Below are 21,717 nucleotides of genomic sequence, written 5' to 3' on the forward strand. Positions count from 1 at the left end.
TGGTCAAATAAATTCTTTCTTCTACATTTCTGGAGTCTCTGCCCTGGGACTTATTTGATAAACTGTAATAGTTTCCTAACCGTTCTTCCTGCTTTCAATTTCAATTTGCTCCAATCCATTCTCTACCCTGTTGTCACAGGTAGTCAATCTAAAACTATCTGACGTCTCTCTCCTAACTGAAACATTTCAGAGGGTTTCAGACATCTGAGCCCACAGAAATTCTGCAAAACAAGGTGTGAACAGTGACAAGTCAAGAGTAAGATTAAGATAGGATTCTAAACTCTAGAAACAGATGGGTTCCAAGGGCAGAGCAGAGAGCTATCCAGTGAATAATCTAGAGTAGGAAGTGATCAGGGCTGACGGAAGTTGTAGCTATACTGGAATTTGCCATTTTTAGAAGGGGGATCTTGAACACTGGCTTAATCTCACTCTTCCTTTTAAAGTCCCTGGCTAAAGGAATTGTATTGGGCCAAAACCTCTTTTTCCTTTTCATGAAAGAAGATATATTCGTCTCCCATGACCTCAAATTTTGAAATGAATGCCATGTAGTTTAATTAACCTTTCTCTACAATTTGCCACCTCAAATGTTTATTGTTCAATTCTCTATTTTAAGCTAGACAGAATCTGCAGGCCTCAAAAAAAAAAAATGCATCTTATGCAAGCAGTGTAACTGTTTTATTTCAGGGCTCTGCTGACCCTGAAGGATTTTCCTAGCTTTTCTACTTTTGTTTATTTTTTTGTCACAGCATTCCCTTGATGGAACCAAAGCCCCATTATCCATAACTTCTTATCACTTTATTGTAAGCTTTAGCAGAAACCACTGGAGATTTTCCTGTGTTATGAGAACCTCCAAATTGCATGACAATCTTGTTTTACAAGTTTCTTATCTCCTTTTCATTTGTTCAGTTGCTGGTCACCAGTGGCTTACAATGTCACCAGAATCTGTTGGAAGAAATAAAATGTTTTTGTTCTGCAGGTTTTGTATCTGCAGTTTGGTTTGTGTTCTCCAAGCCACTGATGATTTGTGATATCATCGATTTCCACAGTGTAACCATAGTCACTCACAAAAATAACCTTGTAATTGTACTCCATTTGTCCCCACAGTTCTCTAGCATTTTTCAGTCACACCACTCCTTCACTGCTCTGAAATTTTGATAGTATCAGGTGAAAATCCTCAATTATTCAGTTTGTTTAGACATTGTTCTTTTTTCTGTTATTAGGTATGAATATAAATATTAAGACAGAGTTTTAAAAAGCTAACAGGATGTTAAATGGACTCTGATTCAGGAAGCAGTATCATAAATGGTAATGAGTACATCTAAAATAGTTTTTTAGGAAAAAATATTAATTAAAACACTCAAATACAAAACAGAAAATATATCTAAAAAGGTAATAGTTTAAAAAAATTGGTTTAGTCTTACTGTAAAATGAAAGACCTTTGAAGGGAGTCTTATAAACAATAAATGAACTGGCATTAAGTGTAAGTCTAGTAGTACGAGTGTGTATTTGTAAATATTACACTTTTGTTGTTTAAAAAAATGAATTCTGAATTCAAATAAATTACCGACATAGTAAAAAAGCCTCAATAGATAAAATGCCAAAGAACATGAACAGATGGTTGATAAAAGAGTAAATAGAATGCCAAGGAACATGTACAAAAATTGTAATGAAAGAAACAGAAACAGTAATTAAATATACATGTACATATATCCCATCAAATAAAGCTATCAAAATGCAGTACAAATTGCTAATGAAGGTGTAGGAAAATAAGCATTCTCTAGCACTGATTGCTTGATGATAGGAATCTAAATTTGTATAAGTACCAGTTGGATAGCAAGGTAGTCAGTCGAGATACTTCAAAACATTTATACTGACTGACCAAGAAGTTATAGTTTTGAGAAGCTGGTCTATGGAAATATTCTAAAATAACAGAAAAATAATTATACCTCGAAAATATTTGACACGGTGTTCTTTATAATGTCTAACAAAGAAGAATAATTAAATATGCCATAATCCATCCATAAACCAGAATGTAATGCAGCATGAAATCGTAAGAGTATTAAATAATTGGGAAAAAGTTTATTTATAATGTTAAATTTGAAAAAATGGAGGTAAGGCAGGCTGTAGTGGTTCATGCCTGTTATCACAGCACTTTGGGAAGCTGAGGCAGGAGGATTGCTTGAGGTCGGGAGTTGGAGACCAGCCTAGATAACATAACAAGACCCCATTACAATAAAAAAAATTGAAAATTAGCTAGGCATTACATTATTGTGTGCCCTATAGTCCAACTACTGAGGAGGCAGAAGCAGGAAGATCAACTAAGCCCAGGAGTTTGAGGTTACAGTGAGCTATGATTGTGCCACTGCACTTCAGCCTGAATGATGGAGTGAAACCCTGTCGAAAGAGAAAGAGAGAGAAAGAGAAAGAAAGAAGGAAGGAAAGATGTAAATTTGCATGTGTGGAGTTCAGTATCAACTCTAAAGAAGTATTATAAGGCTAAAGAGAAATATAAAACAAGTGTGGCTATTTCCAGGTGATGGGATTAGGAGTAATGTCTATTTTAATCATTATGCTTTTCTACATTATCCAGCTATTCAGCAATAAACATTATTGGCTTTTATTATTTATTTTAAAATGTCATAAGTATATTCTTGGAAAATGTCTAGTAGCATGGTCCAATAATTAACTTTTTTTTTTTTTTTTTGGTTTGGAGTGGTAATGTGTGATTGCAATTTTTCAAAAGGTACTAGGAGTTACTACTATTATTAAAAAAATTGGAAAAACTTTTAAAATGATTCTAATTATTCTAGATTTGGGGATTATAATCAACTCAGTAGTTCAGGTATCTGTTGCAAGAAACAAAATAACTCATGTGTCTGGTTTATTTGCATTTGAATCTTTTGATCATGTTTGCTTTTGTTGCTCAAAGTGCCTTGCAATGTTCAAGTTCTAATCTGTCTTGCCACATGCCATTTACTCAGGAGAGAGTGATTAAAATTGACCTTTTGTGGCAAGGAGATGAAAGTGAGAAATACGTGATAGTCCAAAAGTTGTCACATGGGCGGAAAAAGAAAATTTGGGATTTTTGCTTTTAATAAAGGTCATATAAATGGAATAAGACTCACACAAGAGGATCTATTTAACCATGTGTTGGCAGTTGATTTGAATCTAAACAATATCAAGTTTCTTTTAGAGTTTACCCCTCCAAGGGGAGTGGGGACAAAATTAGAATTTTCCATTTTTAGAAGGGGACCCTAGGCCTATGCCATATTCCAATCTCCTTTTTAAGATCCCTGGCTAAAGAAATTGCAGTGAGCCAAAAGCTCTTTTTTCATCTTTAAAAAAGCAGATATATTTTGTGCCATGTAACCCCTAATTTTGAAATGATTGCCATGTAGTTTAATTAAGCTTTATCTAGAATTTGACACCTTCAATGCTAGGAGAATTGGGATAAAGATAACCGTCATGTTCAATAGATTCTGTTCTGTGTATCTCTGCTCCCACAGTTACAACACATAAAGCTTTTTGGCCTTGAGGTGAAAGCACCCTCCGCTCTGCCTCACTGACAACCACTGGGATCAGAGCCGGAGCTGAGTAATAAATAATGAAATTTTGCCTTCAAAATGTGTTAGCCTCCATAGAATATGAGAATGTACAAATTTTTTATTTTTCTCTTTTAAATTTTAGTTCTTTCTTTTGTTCTCCAGGACTTTGTTTCGTATCATGCTCTGGGCCCCCTCTAAATGGGCTGCCTTGTAGAACTCTTTTGTCAGCCAGAGAGGGCAAAAATTTTATATTGATTCCCTAAGGGAGGTACCAAACAGGCTGTGGAAGATGACAGTGTTTCAGGAAAAACTGTACTGTCCCAGCAAGTCTAATGGGACCTAGTAACATGTACAGTATTGTGGTAATAGGGACCATGGTATCAAATGCAAATGAGGAATCCTAATGCCTTTACTGCTCTAAGGCAGGGGGGGTCAGGCAACCATATGACACACAGCGGACTCTTCCACGTGTTAGGGCTGATTCTATTTTATTTTCTTTTGTACTTCATTGCATTCTTTCTCATGCTCTTTTCATTCAAAGATTCAATCCCAAGACAGGATTATGATACTCCACCAGCTGTTGTGTCAGGTAGGAAAATTCTAATTCTTTTAAGACTGGATTGGAGGGGAGAGATGGAGCTTGCCTGGTTTTTTCCCAAACTCTTTAAAGCAGTGATTCTCAACAGAGGTGGGTGCAGGAAATTTGAATTCCAGTTTGCAAGGGGGCATATGTAGTTCGGAAACATAAACTTAATATTATAATTCAGTTATATATCTGGAAAATAAATGTGTTGCATTTTAAATAGAAAGTAAAAACTCAAAACCATTTTATCTGTCAAGGATACACAGAAGATAGAGTCTGTGTTCTGTGTATCAGTGATTCTCAGTGTTAGACACAGTCATCAAATTCCTGAAAAGTGGGAAAATAATTTTATGTATAGCAAAAGACAGCACAGATTAATAAAAAATAGTTTGAGAAGCACTGCTTTAGAGACCAGAATTCTTCTAAATTGGAAAATCATCCCATTTGCTTGCTCAGCACCCTGCATAGGGTCTGACACATAGCAGGTACTCAATATAATTGTTTGTTGAATGAATCTAAACTTCAAATTTGTTCCCAAAACGATTCTTTTGGATATTGAAAGAAAAGCTGCCATTATTCCATTTATACAAAAAAGTGGCAGAGGTTGATTTGAAAATATGTTAGTGTCTTGAGGGTTTTAACTAGCAATATTTCAGTTGTTTCATAAAATTTAGTAGTGCAGTTTGTAATAGGATATGTCTATGTAAAGAGGTGGATTTTTATTTTGAACTGCACAGATCTTCTTGTGCTTTCATTTTAATTTTGAATTTTGATTTATTGCAAAGAGAAAAATGGGCACAATTTTTTATTTCAGTTAATTTTTTAATTAAATAAAATACTGGCAATCTGAAGAGGAGGAATTCTTTGATTCTTTGACATGTCAGACAGCAAGTCATAAAATACAAAGAGAAAAATGCATTAGAAAGACAGAAGAAGAAACAAAGGTCAGAAATAGACTCAAAGACCCCATGGAGCAGTTGAATCTGTCAACCTGCTGGTGGTTTTCAAGCAGGGGAAATCTTGCTTTTGGCCACCCGTTTGCTTGACCCAGCATCTGAAGGGTAATTCTTTTTTAATTTCTTATAGCCTTGTTTAGTTATGTTCCTGGCTGAATACTCATCTTTAAAGTTCAATTAATAATGTCCCATTGAGGAAGAATAAGTTAGCATTTGGCCGCGAAGTCATTTCGGTCCTCTTTAAGGTCTCTACAATAAATTGCCACTACTGAAAATATCACTTAGTTTTTCCCAAAGTGTATTTCCTGTCATATCTTAACATGCCAATTTCATTTAGGATTTAGGGCCCCTGGGAAGAGACTATATTTCATACATGGTACTTTTGTTTAACAAGATACATCTACTCTTGGTAATTTACCAATATTCATAAAAATAAAAGACACAAACTAGAACTTACCTTCAACTGGGTTTCCTGATTTTACTTTCAAGAACATAATGAAGAAAGCAAGCAAATCATTAAAAGTACTTATCAGATATCAGTCATAGGTCAGGCTCTACGTAAGTCAATTGAGGCAGAAGATCTGGCTGACAATCTAGGCTCAGGAGTTCTCACCCGATTGCATACACAGGGCCACTGAAAGTTCTAGAGCAGATAAATTACTTGATAAAAGCAATGCTTTAAGAAACTGAATCTGAAAGTTTTGTGTGGTCCTGAGCAAGAAGCCATAAAAATCACATGGAACAGTTAAAAAGATTAGATATGACATATTGTATTTATAATAAAAAGTAGTCCTAGGTTCCCAGCAGTGGAGTATGAAGGAAGGGACCCAATATAGAGTTAATATGAAAAATAACATTTTGGGAGATTTCACAGTTATTTTCCCCTTGTAAGATTTAATTGGTAGTTTGACATAAGTTTCACAGACTTCTTTGGTCTACGTCTAAATAGAAATAGACTTGCCTTTCCAAAATGCTTGTTAATTGGCTGGTAGGACAACTTCAATGACTTTTGAGAAATTGAATCTGCTTTTCTCAATCCTTGGCCACATCAGGAAAGTGAAACAGGCAATAGCATTGTAATATCTCCTTCCCAAATCTTCCAATATGTCAATATTGGACAAAACAAATAATCACCTCTTTGCCAGTGTAGAATCCAAATAAATTGTTTTAATTGATTGTAGTCGAGATATCTGCTTGACAATTTACAGATACATAACTTAATTTCATTCAATCAATATTTCAACATTTATTGAACAACTTCTGAGTGGTAGACACTACACAAAAGTACTGGGGATACAAAGATGAGCAGAAAATAGACCCCTGATTAAAATATTATGGTATAATATTAGACCATTATAACATTAATAGCAACATTTATTTGTGTTGTCGTGATGTGAAATGCATAAAGTATAGAGAATCAAGAATCTAGAAAGAATATTTGAAATCCTCAGGAAGACAAATACTGTTTGTTTTTCTGTGTAATATTAAGTGACGTCATCTTCTGAGAGTGAGTGAGAGAAGGCACATAGTAAGGATTTAAGAAGAACAGAGATTTGGAAAACTATGGCATGAGAAGGCCTATGAACAATCCATAGAATTTTGAGGGGTAGTAGTGGGGGTTCATTTGAAGCTATGGACTATGTATTTGTGTGATTAATCTGTGAGAATGTTTGATTTTCTGCGGTCATGATTAGTAGCCAAGAAGGCAGACAGGCAAATTAATGCAGGGTTAGTATTTACTAGGTGAAGTGAGGAAAAGGAGAGTGTGCAATTATGATATTGGCAAGAAAGTAGTTGAGTGGCAAACTGTGGGTTTAAGGAAGAATAAAGAAGGAAGAAAAAAGAAGGCAGTGGTGGATGAGAGATAGAAAACAAAATATAGAGATTAGCAGTTTCAATGAGATGTACTAACTACAATGTATTTTACTAACTACAATGTAGTTAGCAAAATACTTGGGTTTAAGATTTTGGATAATGAACTATTTCTTGGCAAAGTTTGAATCATCGGAGCAGGTGGCCACAGTGGACTTGAGGTGAAAGTGACAGAAGTTAAGGGAGTTCATTAATGTGAACATAAAAAGTGACTAATGAAGTGGGGGTATCTTGCATATTTTAGTTTTGTTTTCTTCGTTCTTTGCCATTAATAAATTATACATGGCTCAAGGATATTTTACTTAGGAAGAGTCTGAGTTACAAATTTAAGCTTCAACAATGAATATGTCTTAAAAATAATAATAATCTGGGAAGAAAGAGTTAAAGCAGAAATGGTGATGTTCAAAAGAAAGAAGGAAGCTTGGGAAACAGAAGCATCTCTGATTTATTTCCCTGGAGTCACCTCTTGTTGCCTACATCTCTGCTAGGCCTTACCTAGCTCATTTCAAGGAGAGAAGACAGAAGGCTGAAACTGCCCTCTACATTTTCACACCAAAGCAGGAATCTATTCTCCTTTTAGTATTTCTTTTCCATAACAACTATAACTCCTTTAAAAATCCTCCTCTCTTAAGCAAATGTTAGTGAAAGAATATGTAAAGGCATAGTAAAATGCCATTTTCTATACATGCTTGGGTTTTATGAAATACCTATGAAAACCGAAGATAATTTGTAGTCAAATTTTTATTTCAGTTTTTTTGAGCTTAATTTCCTTGAATGACATCAGCATGAAATCAAGCAGAAGACTACTATCACTAGAGAACTAAAGTAGAATCAAAATCTGTCCTCTTTTTCTAAAAAGCTTTGAGTTCAGAATTTGAACCTAGGTTTGAAAAAAAATTTTTTTTAAAAAAGAAAAGAAAAACGGGGCCTGAAAAATACACTGAAAAGAACCTGTAGAACTTGTGGAGCATATTTTCATTCTTTGCTCTAACCTTTTATGCACCAGCTGAAACAGGCTGAAATAATAAGTGTTATCAGTACAACTTCATGATGAGACTTCACAGAGAAAGTTTTCATAAATCACAATATACTGGTCCAATAAGAAATTTTTAAATGTCTGATTTCTAACCACGGAGTTGTGCTCTACGAATAAAGTTCTTCATTGGAGTACTTGATGCAATTAAGACAAAATTCACTGTTATAAACAGCATGCACTTTCTCACATTGTTTTTGTTTCAGCAATCTAAGTTTGCATTGGAAAGCCTCATTAATTTGGAATTTGTGATGTCTAAGCAAAGATTTAATTGAAGCCTATTTCTTATGCTGCATCTTAGGTGAGAATTGCTGTGTAAAACTATCCTCTATCATCCAGAGGAGGGAAAGGCAGAGTATTTTAGCTGCTTCAAAGAACAAGAAGAACAAGACCATCTTTCAAGCTCTAAGCAACATTTGTTTTCATAGATACCATGAGCTAATTACAAATAATTTCCATCTTTTAATTAAAAATTAAATTCATTAGTACCTCCAATTAGCAACAATTAGCCATTAAATTGTTTTCATTGTAAAAGACCTGACACATTGTTATGTGTTCCCACAAGCCACACGTGAAAATCAGTTTCATTTTTTGGCTCAAATACTGTGCATTTATGTTGACTACAAAACTATCTTTCTTTAAATGAGTTAATTGATTTTTTCTTTGTAATAAGTTCTTAGAGACTTTGCTTTACTTATTCTTCATTTATTCAACTAATATTTACAGAGTACCTACGGTGCTACAAAAAACTAAGGGTAGGTCCATTTCTTGCCCCCAAAGAACAAAGATTCTAACAGAGTAAAAGGTTATAAAGAAATGTCATGTAACATAGTATATGACAGACATCATAGGAGTGGTCTGCAGAGCAGGACTCTGTGCGTGATATGTGCGCAAGTATTTGACAAAAATAGGCATGTGAATGCTGAGTTAATTGTGTCCCTGCTGGTGCATTTATTTTGTTCACTAAATATAAAAATTGAATCATTAAGAATTTTCCTATGGGACCATAATTGTTATTTATGTATTAAAATAGGCAACTAGATTGGACTAGTATATAAACATCACTGTTATTTAGCCCTGGTTGTTTTTTGGTTTTTGTTTTGTTTTGTTTTCAGAGGATGGGATAGGTGGGTGTAAAATTCTATGCCTCATCTTCTAATCCAGCAAGCATTTCCTGTAAAGTTCCAGATAGTAAATATTTTAGGCTTTGCAAGCCATACAGTCTGTGTCATAACTATTCAACTCTGCCACTGTAGCATGAAAGCAGACACAAGCCACGTGCAAATAAGTGAGCATGGCTATATTTCATTAAAGCTTTATATGCAAAAATAGGCAGCAAGCAGGATTTGGTCTGTGTGCTGTAGTTTGCCTACCCCTGCTCTCTCTAATTAATTTATTTTTATAGGTATTCCAAACTAAATACTGTCACTGATATTCTTTATAATACATATGAAGTGACCTTCCCTTAAAATTCACATTTTTGAGCTTTTTTATTCCATAAAAGACAGAAATATCAGAAAATCTGAGATGGTAGACATTGAGATGGAGGTTGAGAAAAACATGTATTAGTGTTTTAGTGTGTACAGAATAATTGATTATAATAGTGATATATTAAAACCCTTTAAGAATATTTTTATTTTTTATATTTTATTTTTTTATATTTTCATTATATATTGGTCTTTTAGGACTTATAGCAGCAACAGAGGATCATCAAAACCAGGAAAATCAAACATATATTCGTTTATTATCCTCTTGGCAGCCTTTAGAATCCTATACTTTTAGAAATTTAGAGAAAAGATGAGAAATATATCATCCCAAAAGATTTGTAGTAAAATATATTTGACGTCTTTGTCACACCACCTACAGCGGTTTCTGTTACTGTTGTGATTGTTGATTAGTGTCCACTGATATTACTCTTGACCTGCCAGTATTTTGGCTATTCTATTTCCCCCTGGGTAACTGCTTCCCTGAGTACTGTGTGCTGCTTTGCCATCCGATTATAAGAGAAAGCTTTCCTGGTCTTGTCTAAAAGCCAAACACTACACAGGGCAAGCCTGGGATGGCTGGAGATATGACTACCCTCTGTGGCAAGGACAGAGAAAAACGACGCTTAGTGATGCAGCACACACATCAAATCAAAAGGCAGCCTCTCAAAATGCTTTCTGCAGTAGAATTTTTCAGTGAGTGGCAGCAACTGACTTAAAGCATCCCACAGCAGCAGCACACAGCATCACTTAGTGCCTCAGTCATCTACAAAAGGGCAGAGTCTACATAATACACAGCAGAGCACTTTCAAGACAACAATGGACTTTAAAGTAAGCTAATTGCATGTGCAGGAATCAGCACATCTGGTACTGAAATCACATGGTTCCCTTTTTAAATCAACAGCACAAAGTGGGCACTTGAGGCACCTGTCAGAGAATATAGTCAGGAATTGACTATGTATGATTCAGCCCTTGCCAGAGGCATGCGAGAGACATCTGATTCTGGAGAGATACTGCCTAATAAACATGTTAACAGTTCTCTAGACCCTATGTTAAATTAGTTTATCAGAATGCAAAATGCCTGAACCATAAAATTGGACATCCCTATTGAAATGTTTTCTCTCAGTTAAAATTTTAACATTTTAACCTCTTCTTTCTTAGAGAAGCAATATATTACACAAACATTTAAACAACGTTACCAGCCTTTTGAGATGCCACAGCAAACGTAATTGTCTGTTATTTTACCCAATGTCTTTTATATAAAGAAGCAAATGATTAATAGATCCTTGAGTTCAGTGTCTCAGCAAGTATCTCTCTCCAGATGAATGAATATACTTATTTTTAACTAACAATGTAAAATACCCAGCTTAATCTATTTTCCCTTAGCCTTGGTTATCAGGATAGTTGGAATTAGATGGAGTACATTGCAAATGTTCCTGGTAGCATGTTCTCTCTATTGCTCTTAACTGTTTGTTGATTTGCTGGTATTTTTAATTATGCTTCTTAATGCAGTGCTTAATTTTGTAAATCTTCCACAAATTCAACTTGGAAGTACAAAGCTTCTAATTCCTTTAGTAAAAAATAAATGAAGAAATACTGTTGGGCTAATGGGAAGTTTGTGTGCTAAACATCTTAGGAGAAAGACAAAATGAAAGATGATTTTGATTGTGTGTTGATCTTATCTAAAAATGTACCACCAGAAACTGTTTATTTTCATTCTCACACATGCAGTTTTAAACAGGAAAAAGTATGGTAGAAAAAATCAAAATGATTTTTAGAATTCACAGGATGTATGTGATTTCTGGGTCATATTATTTAATAATTATTTAACAATTAGAGTTACTTAAATTTTCTGAAGCTTAGCTTTTCTCTCCTTAAGAGTAGAGAGTATATAATCTATTCATTACCTCTTTATATATACACAACAATAAAAGGATTAATTGAAAGGATATGTCCAAAGTACCTAGTAAGGGCGTGACTCATGATCAATATTAAATAATTGAAGCTTCCTTTCTGCTTCCTTTCTTTGGATTCAGGAAAGTGTGTTAGGACTTTTTGAAGTATCACTAATCTTATATTTGCTATGTTAGATTAACTTATCCAAAGAAAGGAGTCTTTTTAAATAGTTTGCAAACTCAATATCTAAAAATAAAAGAATTAGTAAGAGAGTTAATTATATTATCTTTCTTATTGGCCAAACTATTATGATATTACTAGGTGAATTAATATAAATATAAATATTTAATAACATGAAAAAGAATGTTCATAATGCACAGTGAAAAGATGACAAAAGTAAACAATCATTATGATTTTGAGGCCTAAAACATACACATGAAAAAATCTAGAAAGGAATGCATAAAATTATTATCATATGTGTTTTCAATTTCTATTTCTAAACTTCTTGAAATGTTGCTTTGCTACACTTATAATTTATTAAAACTTTAATAACAGTCTTTGAAATGGCAACAGTTTTAAGGAGACATTTATGTACCAGAAAAACATGACTGTGTGAAAATGAAAATAAAGATGATGATAATGAGTGTGGTGATTATATGGATGATAGCGGTAGCAGTGGTACCCTCTAACATTTTCCCCACCTCCACTCATCACATCTCAACGTTATGGCATTTAGGGCAAGATTAAAAGAGACATTATATCTCTATATAGAATTGGCAGAATTTTTGAGTGATTCTATAATCTAAATTCATTAAATTTTATGTAAATCCATTTTCCACCTACCAGAAGATCAATATTTCCACAACCAATAGTTAATGCCACTTTTCGTATTGAAATCACATTTCAAATGATATATTATGTTTCTTGCATGCAGCAGTTGGAACAACCTAAAATCTTCCCAGTTTATATTATGTGAGACATCAAGGCTCTTGTGGTTTACAGAACTGATATGACATATTTGAAAGGGGACCGTATATAATACACTTTTAATTACATATTATGTCTAACTTCTGCAACTTAGACTACTACTATATACACATTTTTTTTACTTTTCTGCTTAAAATGAAATCTGCTGTTGATTTGTTTCCCTGAGCTGTAATTACAAAATACTTATACTTACCCAATCAAGCTGATATAACTTCTAAGTGCTTTTGCCACCCAAGATATTGTTTATTCTTCCTTCCTTTCTACCACTAAGTTTTATTTATTTTGATCATGCGGAATATATCGGTATATTATTTTTTATCAGGCAACTTTATGTGCCTGCTCTGAGTCTAGCAGTTTGCCCAAGAGACTCAGATATGGGAATGCACAGGACTCCAGATCCAGGAAATATGAATTTTATTCATAATTGAGCAGTTACATTCACAAATAAAATATGAAGATTTGGTAAAAATTATTGAGATTCTTGAGATACTTGTTCTGGAGGGTTGAAGCCTACTAGCCAAAGAAAACCAAGGATCAACTATAGCCAAACATAGTTAAGTTCATTAGCTTGCTGAAACAAGGGAAAATATATACCAGTTGTACCGTGGAGCATCTCAGAAAAGGAAGTCTGGAAGGGCTTATTACAGAATTAGAGCTTGTGCAATATGACTTTGGGAAGGGTGTGAAGAAGTGACCATTTATTCCACATTGAGTGATACCTGGAAATGAGGGGCAATTGAATGATTGTGTGTCTTAAGTGTTATTTAGTAGTTGGGAAGAAGAAAGAAGGGCTCGAGTTGTCATTGGCAAAGATGCAGCCGTCATTAATGTTAGACAGAAAAAGGAGATGTCTGATTGTTTAGGTTTGCAGAATGTACCTGTCTCTCTTTTGTCCACCACAGTCCTTGAGTGGCCTTGTCTGAAAATTGTTGATAATCTTCGAAAATTGTTTAGTTGGGAATGCTATGACCTTGCAAATAGCTACCAGCTAATTAAAGGTTATTTGAAAGATTTCCATAAATTCTTTCCTTATCTCAAGGGCAATTATAATATTGCCTAACAAAAATATAGCAGAATATTAAATGTCCTTGGTGAAATATAAATGCAAACATGAGAGAGGGTAAATGGTGTTTTATTCATCACATAGTATGTATTCATCACATACATACTATGTTCTAGGCACTGTTCTTACTGCTCTACATGAATTGATTTGTAACATTTGATTGTCACAATCATTCCACAGGGAGTTTCTTTGTCCTCTGCAAATTCGTTCTTTATAAGCTCAGCTGGACCCACACTCATATTTATGCTCCTTCAGCTGTTTTAACCTTTTTCACCTTTTTAAGTTCCAAACACGAGTCTTGCCATTTATGCTAAAAAATGACTCTTTCTTTATGAGAAGATCAGTACCACATTTTATCCGATCTTCAAATGTTTGTTTCTTCATTTTTCCCTTCTTCCTATCTTCCTCTTTTGTCAAGCCGTAGTCCTCTTTTTGTCAATGTTAACCCCTCCTTGTATGTTCTTGATTTCATCTGTCTCAATTTGTTTTTATGGTCTTATAGCATTGATTGCCCTCTATCCCAGATGCACCTTATTCAATATATATTTATTCAATGATGATTTTTCCTATGCTTAATGGAATGTGTAGATCCTTTTTGCCTCAAGATTCTCATGGTGCTGGTCTTATGACACTTTGCTTTTCTTCCTTTTTTTCTCAATGGCATCATGTGCTTCCTCACTTTTAACTGTTACATAGATGACCTCCAAATCTATATTGCTAAATCCTATCATCTATTTTGGTTTTCATGCCAAAGTTTCCAACTACTTCCTAGATATCCCCTATCCACTCTTACCTGGCACATTTATAGTTCAAACTTCTTGTTCACAATTTCAAATGTCTCATAATCTTGCTTCTCAATCCAGTTTCTTCTGCAGACTTCCCTAGGGTTCAAGCAAACCTCTATAAGCATTCTTTATCTAAACCAAGATGTTTTAAGTGTAGCTACAAGTTTAAGATTGTTAGAGTCTTTGACAGTAGCTTAGAGTATAGCTCTTCTCTTTGGGGTGAGAACCATATGATTTAATGTTATACTAAGCTTAGAGTAGGATAGGAAATCTTTTACCAATTGGTGAGTTATTTTTCTTTCAGCCAATGGTGCTTAAAACCTCAGAGGTGTTTTGGTGCACTCTATGCCACATGCAATCTTCCTTTTTCATGTAGATCCTATTTCTACAATGTATTTTGAATCTGCTATACCCATTCCATTCTATTACCCAGGTCCAGGCTGGGTTCTTATTACATTCTAGTTTTATTATTTGAGTGTTGTTTTGGTGTCAACACCTAGCACTTCTCTTTCCTATTCATCCTTCACACACATTCTTGAATAAATTTTGAGATTAACATTTAAAAAATTTTATCTGCAAGAATATGTTAATAGAACAATTAGGAGTTACCTAATTGTTCCTACCATCTGATAATTATCCCTACCATCTGATCACTGCCAGAAAGTAGGATACAGATCAGATTTCTGAATCTAAAGTCATCTTTTCTAACAGCAGCCCTCTAACTCATAACCAGTATATACCAGAAATGTTACACTACTTAAAGCTGTAGTTAGCTTATGGAGATTGTTCTACAAGGAGGCAGGTATAACAACTATGTCATACCACAGAACCACAGTTTGGTGATAGTTGCTCACCGGCCTCTGCTTGAGAGGAGACCTAAAATTTCTCTGACAGGAATATTGCCCTTCCTGCAGCTAACTTCGAAGTGAAGGGGTGTGTGTCTTGAAAGGAGTCAGCGGGTTCTCATTCTTCTTCGCTTCTTCCATTTGAGTCTATCATCCAATGCCGATTTCAGCTGATAGTTTAAACATATGGTCCTGTGTGTAACCAGCAGCAAAGAAAGCTACATTCCAAGTACTTTTCAAGAAACATAACAATTTCAAAATCACTGCCACTCTTACCTTTCAGAACCTAGACTAAGAGAAATGATATATTTGGAGAAATATTTGGATCTTATGCAGTATATCCATTTTCCTTGGATATTCTAAGTTAGATCCTTGAATTAAGCTAAAAAAAAGCTGTTTTACCTGGATGACTGCATTCCACTGGACCCGTGAAACAGCTCTTCATGAAGTATGCCTTGGCACAGTACCATTTGTTTATGTTTGAAGGACACTATAATAAATAGCCCTTGGAAACTTGCTTTGCTATATTAAGGTTCATTAGACCACACAGTGTCTGCTCCTTTCAGACTCACAGGAGAAACATCTGTCTTCCTTCCATATTGGGAATCATTCTTCAATGCACCTAGCTTATTTTCTTACCTAATGGACACAGTGACTTGTATAAATCATTGCTAACTAACTCTGGTAACATTTTAATAGCATTTATTTAATTAGCCTGTTTGCTCACTTCATCTTACTCTCTTTCCCTTCACCTGATTTTTCTCACTTATTTGACACTGCAATATTTTATACAACCTTGAAAGCTGCCTTAAATAGTTTTGGGCAGCAAGGTGGACTATAATTAAATAAATTCTGGAAATGGAAATGACTAGCGTATTATTTTTATCTGTCAAGAGCCACAACTCAAATGCTACAAGAATTAAGAAGAACTTATCAACCTTGTGTTCAAGGCCTGCCACAGTATAATCTTCAAGCTACTTTCCCAACTAGTTTTCTTTCTGTCTGCTTCACGACTCTTCTTTCACTAGTCACAGTTCTTTGTAAGATGTGTTTAATGGCGAGTGCTTGCTTTCTTTGCTCATGCTCACTTTCCACCTGGAATTTCTTCCCTGCCACACCTGCCATCTCTGTGGATCAAATCTTGTGAGTTTTTCTGATTTTCCCACTTTATTTTGAAAACTCTCAAAGTTTTCTGTTACCACCTGATGAATTCCACCTTCTATGAGATATTTGCACATTACTCGCTATCTTCTCTCCAAACTACCTTTAGATTATAAGTTCCTGGAGGTTTGGAGATCAAGGGCTCTGCCATTCCTTTTATCCCTTGTGGTATTAAAGCTCAAATTTTTGATCTAAATAAGTCTTTAAGTAAGAACTCTCCCTCAATTATATACTTCAATGTTGGCTTTTACTCTTAATAAATGTGGAGAGAAAAAGTGGGGGAGGTAATACTAGGCTAGTCAGATGCCTGAATTTTCTCTCACAGTTCTAAAATTTAAAAGTATCTCTTCCAGAAAGTTACTCTAGGTAACTGCCATCCTTTGGCAGGACTAGCACAATATCCATCTAACTGGTCTGACTGATTCAAGCCTTCTTTCCATTCAATTCATTTTCTCTACAGCCCCAGAGCCACGTTTCTGAAACAAACAGGACATGTTTGAAATCCTTTTGCAGCTTTCAGGACATAATCCTCAGTCCTTAGCCTGTGCAACAAGGCCCTTCATGATCCTGATGCCTCCTTTTTCACATTCATCTGTTACTACTTCTGTTCTCCCACCGTAATGAACTGCTTTCAGTTTCTGGGATGGGCCAAGCCTGCAGGGTCTTTGCATAAGTGGGAATAGATAAACATGAGCAAATCCTCATCTAGAATGTGTTTCCTTTACTCTTCAACCTGCTAATGCTGGCTTGTTTCACAGCAATTGTCTCAAATGTTTTCTTCTTCTTGGAAGGTTCCCTTATCCTTTTGTCTTGTCTTAGAGTTTTCTCTCCCCTTAGGTGTCTGGGAATACCTTTATTGTAACATTTAGCACACTGAATCACCATTTCCAGTTTAATTATCATTTCTCCCCTCTAGAGTAAAGGCTATAAACTCTTAGAGCAGGGACTATTCATATTTACCTTATTTCTCCATAATCCAGCAACATCTGGCCCATGGTAGGTGTTTATTAAATATTCATTGATTGAATAAATGATACCTATATGTAAAAATGCTGATTCGATAGACACACATTCTACATAATCCTAACTTTCTCCTCAAAAGATTAAAATAGCAAGAGGAAAACAGACTCAGAATTCCCAAGAAGTCTGGAAATGTGAATGAACAACTAAGTGCAGAGAGCTTTCTGAAGGGGATAGGAAAAACTCATGACAAGAAAATGGAGTTGGGAGGATGTCAAAGGATTTGGAGACAGTAGAATAATTGGAAAATGATGCTTATATGAAATAATTTAAAATATTGGTGGAAATCTACAATGTGTCTATTAGAAATATGAATGTCCCTCAGCAATGTTGCTTATCTGAAAGGTTTCATTTTCTTATTTTCCCTAGATAGCCATCATATTCATTTATCTTACTAACATCATCATAATTGATTCCCCAGTGTCACCTTGTAAAAGTACTTTTATACTCTTTTCATTGCCAAGATCCCTCACACATACACCATTGCAAACATACACTGGTCCCAATGACATCGCATCTTTGCTTTATTTTTATTTTTTTAAATAGATTCTTCAATAGCCTATGTTGTGCCTCTTACAGATTCTCTGGACACACATCAGGTGCCTCAGCATCATTGTTAATGGTAATCAGAGCAAGTAATGTCTTTTAGTTCTTTTTCATTAATGAAATGGAATAGCACCATATTCAGTCTGTTAGTGATACACTATTACATCGAGAGCTTACTGAAGAAATGCAGCCAGGCTGTGTACATAGGGCTGGTTTTCCTTAGATGTGATTTTCAGCCATGAACAAACAAGGCACCCTTTCATCTAGCAGAAAAGTTTGCTGTCTTCCCCTCTTTCTTTCTCATTTGTTTTGTCCTATTTTTTCCTGACAGTCTGCAAGAAATATAATGTTTTCTAAATGACATTGAAAATTCTTGCAGATTAGGTATTCAAAGGGATAAAATATCAATTAATCTTTTGAAAGCCTTTCTTTTTGATTGTTCCTGTCTGTGGATTTCAGTTTCTTGAATTCCTTACTCTCAAAGAAATGTTTTTCCTCTTGATTTTTCTCATTATAAAACTGGATATAAATGTAAAGTAAGCAGTCATTCTAGGTATTTTTTAAATTCCTTTAGCATTCATGCAGAAAAAAAAAAACTCTGCTGTTATTTTAATCCCTTTAGGAAAGTATGTTTGATTGATGCCCTTGAACTTGGCTAGTTGAGGCAAAATCTGAGAGGTTTTTTTTAATCCTCTAAACTCAATTGAATTATATTGCCTTAGCTTATACTTTATAAGGTGCCCGTTAGCTTTAAAACTCACACTACCGGCATTTGTGCTTGTCAACCAAGCCATTTAGACTTTAAGTTCATTTGAAGAATTAAATTAATGTTATGCTAAAGCGTCTATGTGTGTATAGGTCCCAGTTCCTAAAATAACTTTTCTTAGCAGTCTCACCAAGAGTGAAATGCTGTTAGTGGGTTAAAGGAAAGTATATCAACTTCACAGGCCTTATTCTAGAATCAGTAATTTGTGTGTTAAAAAATGAGTATTAAAGTAGGCAGTACAGCTGATGCATTCTTGTTAAATAAAGCATGAAAGTTCAGCTTTTGTGTTCATTTCTGCAGTGAGTTCCCTTTATTACCCCCTTTTCACCATAGTTCATTCCTGAGTGGCCAGACATAATGAGAAGATACGAGAATTTGACTGCTCAATAGAAGTACCTCATCCCATCTCAATGCTGAGCAGGCAGCATATGGTGAAAGAATGAATACAAGTTTTGAACAAGATGAGCATTTAAATCCCAGCTCTTGCATGGACTGTATGTATGGGTTCTCTGAAGCTGTCTTACCATCTGTAAAGAAGATAATGACAATACCCACAGAGATATACTATGAGAGTTAGATGAGATATTGGCATAGTCATAATAGATACTCAATCTTTCCCACATCACAGGATTCCAAGCTTTTGACTTAGCATTTTCAATTTTTTAAACCAATAGTTCTCAAACTGTGATCCCAGTCTAGCAGCACAGCATCTCCTGAGAGCTTGTTAGACATACAGATTCTCAGGCCTTGACCCAGATCTACTGAACCCAAAAGGGTTGGGCAGGGGGTGAGGGTGGAGGTGGAACCATCTTATTTTTAAAAAGCCTCCAGGTGACTCTGGTGCATGATTCTGATGGTGAGTTTGAGAACCACTTAAGCCAATCAGCAAATCACAAACATTGGCTGTGTGTGAATGGGGAAAGGATAAAATGATTAAAACAGTGGGAGGTATATAAGTTCATTTTCATGATGCTATGAAGAATTACTCAAGACTGAGTAATGTGTAAAGGAAAGAGGTTTAATTGACTTACAGTTCTGTAGGGCTTGGGAGGCCTCAGGAAACTTACAATCGTGGTGGAAGGGGAAGCAAACACATCCTTATTCACATGGCAGCAGCAAGGAGAAGTGCCAAGCAAAGTGGGAAAAGCCCCTTATAAAACCATCAGATCTCGTGAGAACTCACTATCACAAGAACAGCATAGAGGAACTGCCCCATGATTCAATTGTCTCCCACCAGATCCTTCCTGCAACATGGGATTATGGGAACTACAATTCAAGATGAGATTTGGGTGGGGACATACCCAAACCATATTATTTCACCCCGGCCCCTCCCAAATCTCATGTCCTTACATTTCAAAACACAATCATGCCTTTCCAACAGTCCTCCAAAGTCTTAGCTCATTCCAGCATTAACCCAAAAGTCCAAATCCGAAGTCTCATCAGAGACAAGGGAAATTCCTTCCACCTACGAGCCTGTAAAATCAAAGGCAAGTTAGTTACTTCCTAGATACAATGTGAGTACAGGAATTGGATAAATATACTTATTCCAAATGGGAGAAATTAGCCAAACCAAAGGGACTACAGACCCCATGAAAGTTCAAAACCCAGTGGGGCAGTCAAATCTTAAAGCTCCAAAATGATCTCCTTTGACTCCATGTCTCACATCCAGGGATGTGGTACAACAGGTGGGCTCCCATGGCCTTGGGCAGCTTTGCCCCTGTGGCTTTGCAGGGAACAGCTCCCCTCCCAATTGCTTTCACAGGCTGGAATTGAGTGCCTGTGGCTTTTCCAGGTACACAGTGCAAGCTGTTGGTGAATCTACCATTCTGGGATCTGGAAGACAGTGTCCCTCTTTTCACAGCTCCACTAGGCAGTGCCCCAGGGGGAACTCTGTGTGGGAACTTGCACCCCACATTTCCCTTCCACACTGCCCTAGCAGAAGTTCTCCATGAGAGTTCTCTGTCCCTGCAGCAAACTTCTGCTTGGACATCCAGATTTTTCCATACATCCTCCGAAATCTAGGCAGAGATTCTCAAACCTCAATTCTTGACTTGTGTGCACCTGCAGGCTCAACACCACGTGGAAGCTGCCAAGGCTTGGGGCTTGCACTCTCTGAAGCCATAGCCCAAGCTGTACCTTGGCCCCTTTCTAGCCATGGCTGGAGCAGCTAACACAGAAGTCACTAAGTCCTAGGCTGCACACAGCAAAGGGACCCTGGGCCTGGTTCAGGAAACTACTTTTCCTCCTTAGCCTCTGGTCCTGTGATGAGAGGGGCTGCTATGAAGACCTCTGACATGCCCTGGAGACATTTTTCCCATTGTCTTGGTGATTAACAGTTGGCTCCTCATTACTTATGCAATTTTCTGCAGCCAGCTTGAATTTCTCCCTGAAAATGGGTTTTTCTTTCCTATAGCATTGTCAGGATACAAATTTTCCAAACTTTTATGCTGTGTCACCTCTTGAATATTTTGTGGCCTAGAAATTTCTTCCACCAGATACCGTAAATCATCTCTCTTAAGTTCAAAGTTCCACAGATCTCTAGGGCAGGGGCAAAATGCCTCCAGTCTCTTTGCTAAAGCATGGCAAGAATCACCTTTGTTCTAGTTCCCAAGAAATTTCTTATCTCCGTCTGAGACCACCTCAGCCTGGACTTCATTGTCCATATCACTATCAGCATTTTGGTAAAAACCATCCAACAAGTCTCTAGGAAGTTTCAAAGTTTCCCACATCTTCCTGTCTTCTTCTGAACCCTTCAAACTGTTCCAACCTCTACCTGTTAGCCAGTTCCAGAGTTGCTTCCACATTTTCAGGTACCTTTACAGCAGCACCCCACTACACAGTACCAATTTACTATACTAGTCTGTTCTCATGCTGCTATGAAGAACTTCGTGAGACTGGGTAATTTATAAAGGAAAAAGGTTCAATTCACTCACAGTTCTGCAGGACTGGGGAGGCCTCGGGAAACTTACAACAATCATGGTGGAAGGTGAAGGAAATATATCCTTCTTCACATGGCAGAAGGAAGGAGAAGTGCCAAGCAAAGAAGGAAATAACCCCTTATAAAACCATTAGATCTCATGAGAACTCACTCACTATCCTGAGAACAGCATGGAGGTAGCTTCCCCCATGATTCAATTACTTCCCTCCAGGTCCTTCCCACAACATGTGGGGATTA

At 36.1% G+C, this 21,717-nt stretch overlaps 1 protein-coding gene across 12 annotated transcripts in view; it reads left to right on the top strand.

The window, feature by feature from the left end:
- Positions 1–21,717, top strand: part of RBMS3 (RNA binding motif single stranded interacting protein 3) — a 1,476,433-nt gene that overhangs the window by 1,388,047 nt on the left and 66,669 nt on the right. For 8 of the 12 annotated variants that reach the window (XM_034956011.3, XM_055109591.3, XM_055109592.3 and 5 more), the window contains one exon: positions 4,087–4,134. The exons of the other annotated variants lie outside the window; for them this stretch is intronic. In XM_034956011.3, coding sequence (XP_034811902.1) covers positions 4,087–4,134 — 48 coding nt within the window. The remainder of the gene's footprint in view (positions 1–4,086; positions 4,135–21,717) is intronic. 12 annotated transcript variants of the gene reach the window in all.

This window comes from Pan paniscus, chromosome 2 (genome assembly GCF_029289425.2).
Source record: "Pan paniscus chromosome 2, NHGRI_mPanPan1-v2.0_pri, whole genome shotgun sequence".
Lineage (NCBI taxonomy): Eukaryota > Metazoa > Chordata > Mammalia > Primates > Hominidae > Pan > Pan paniscus.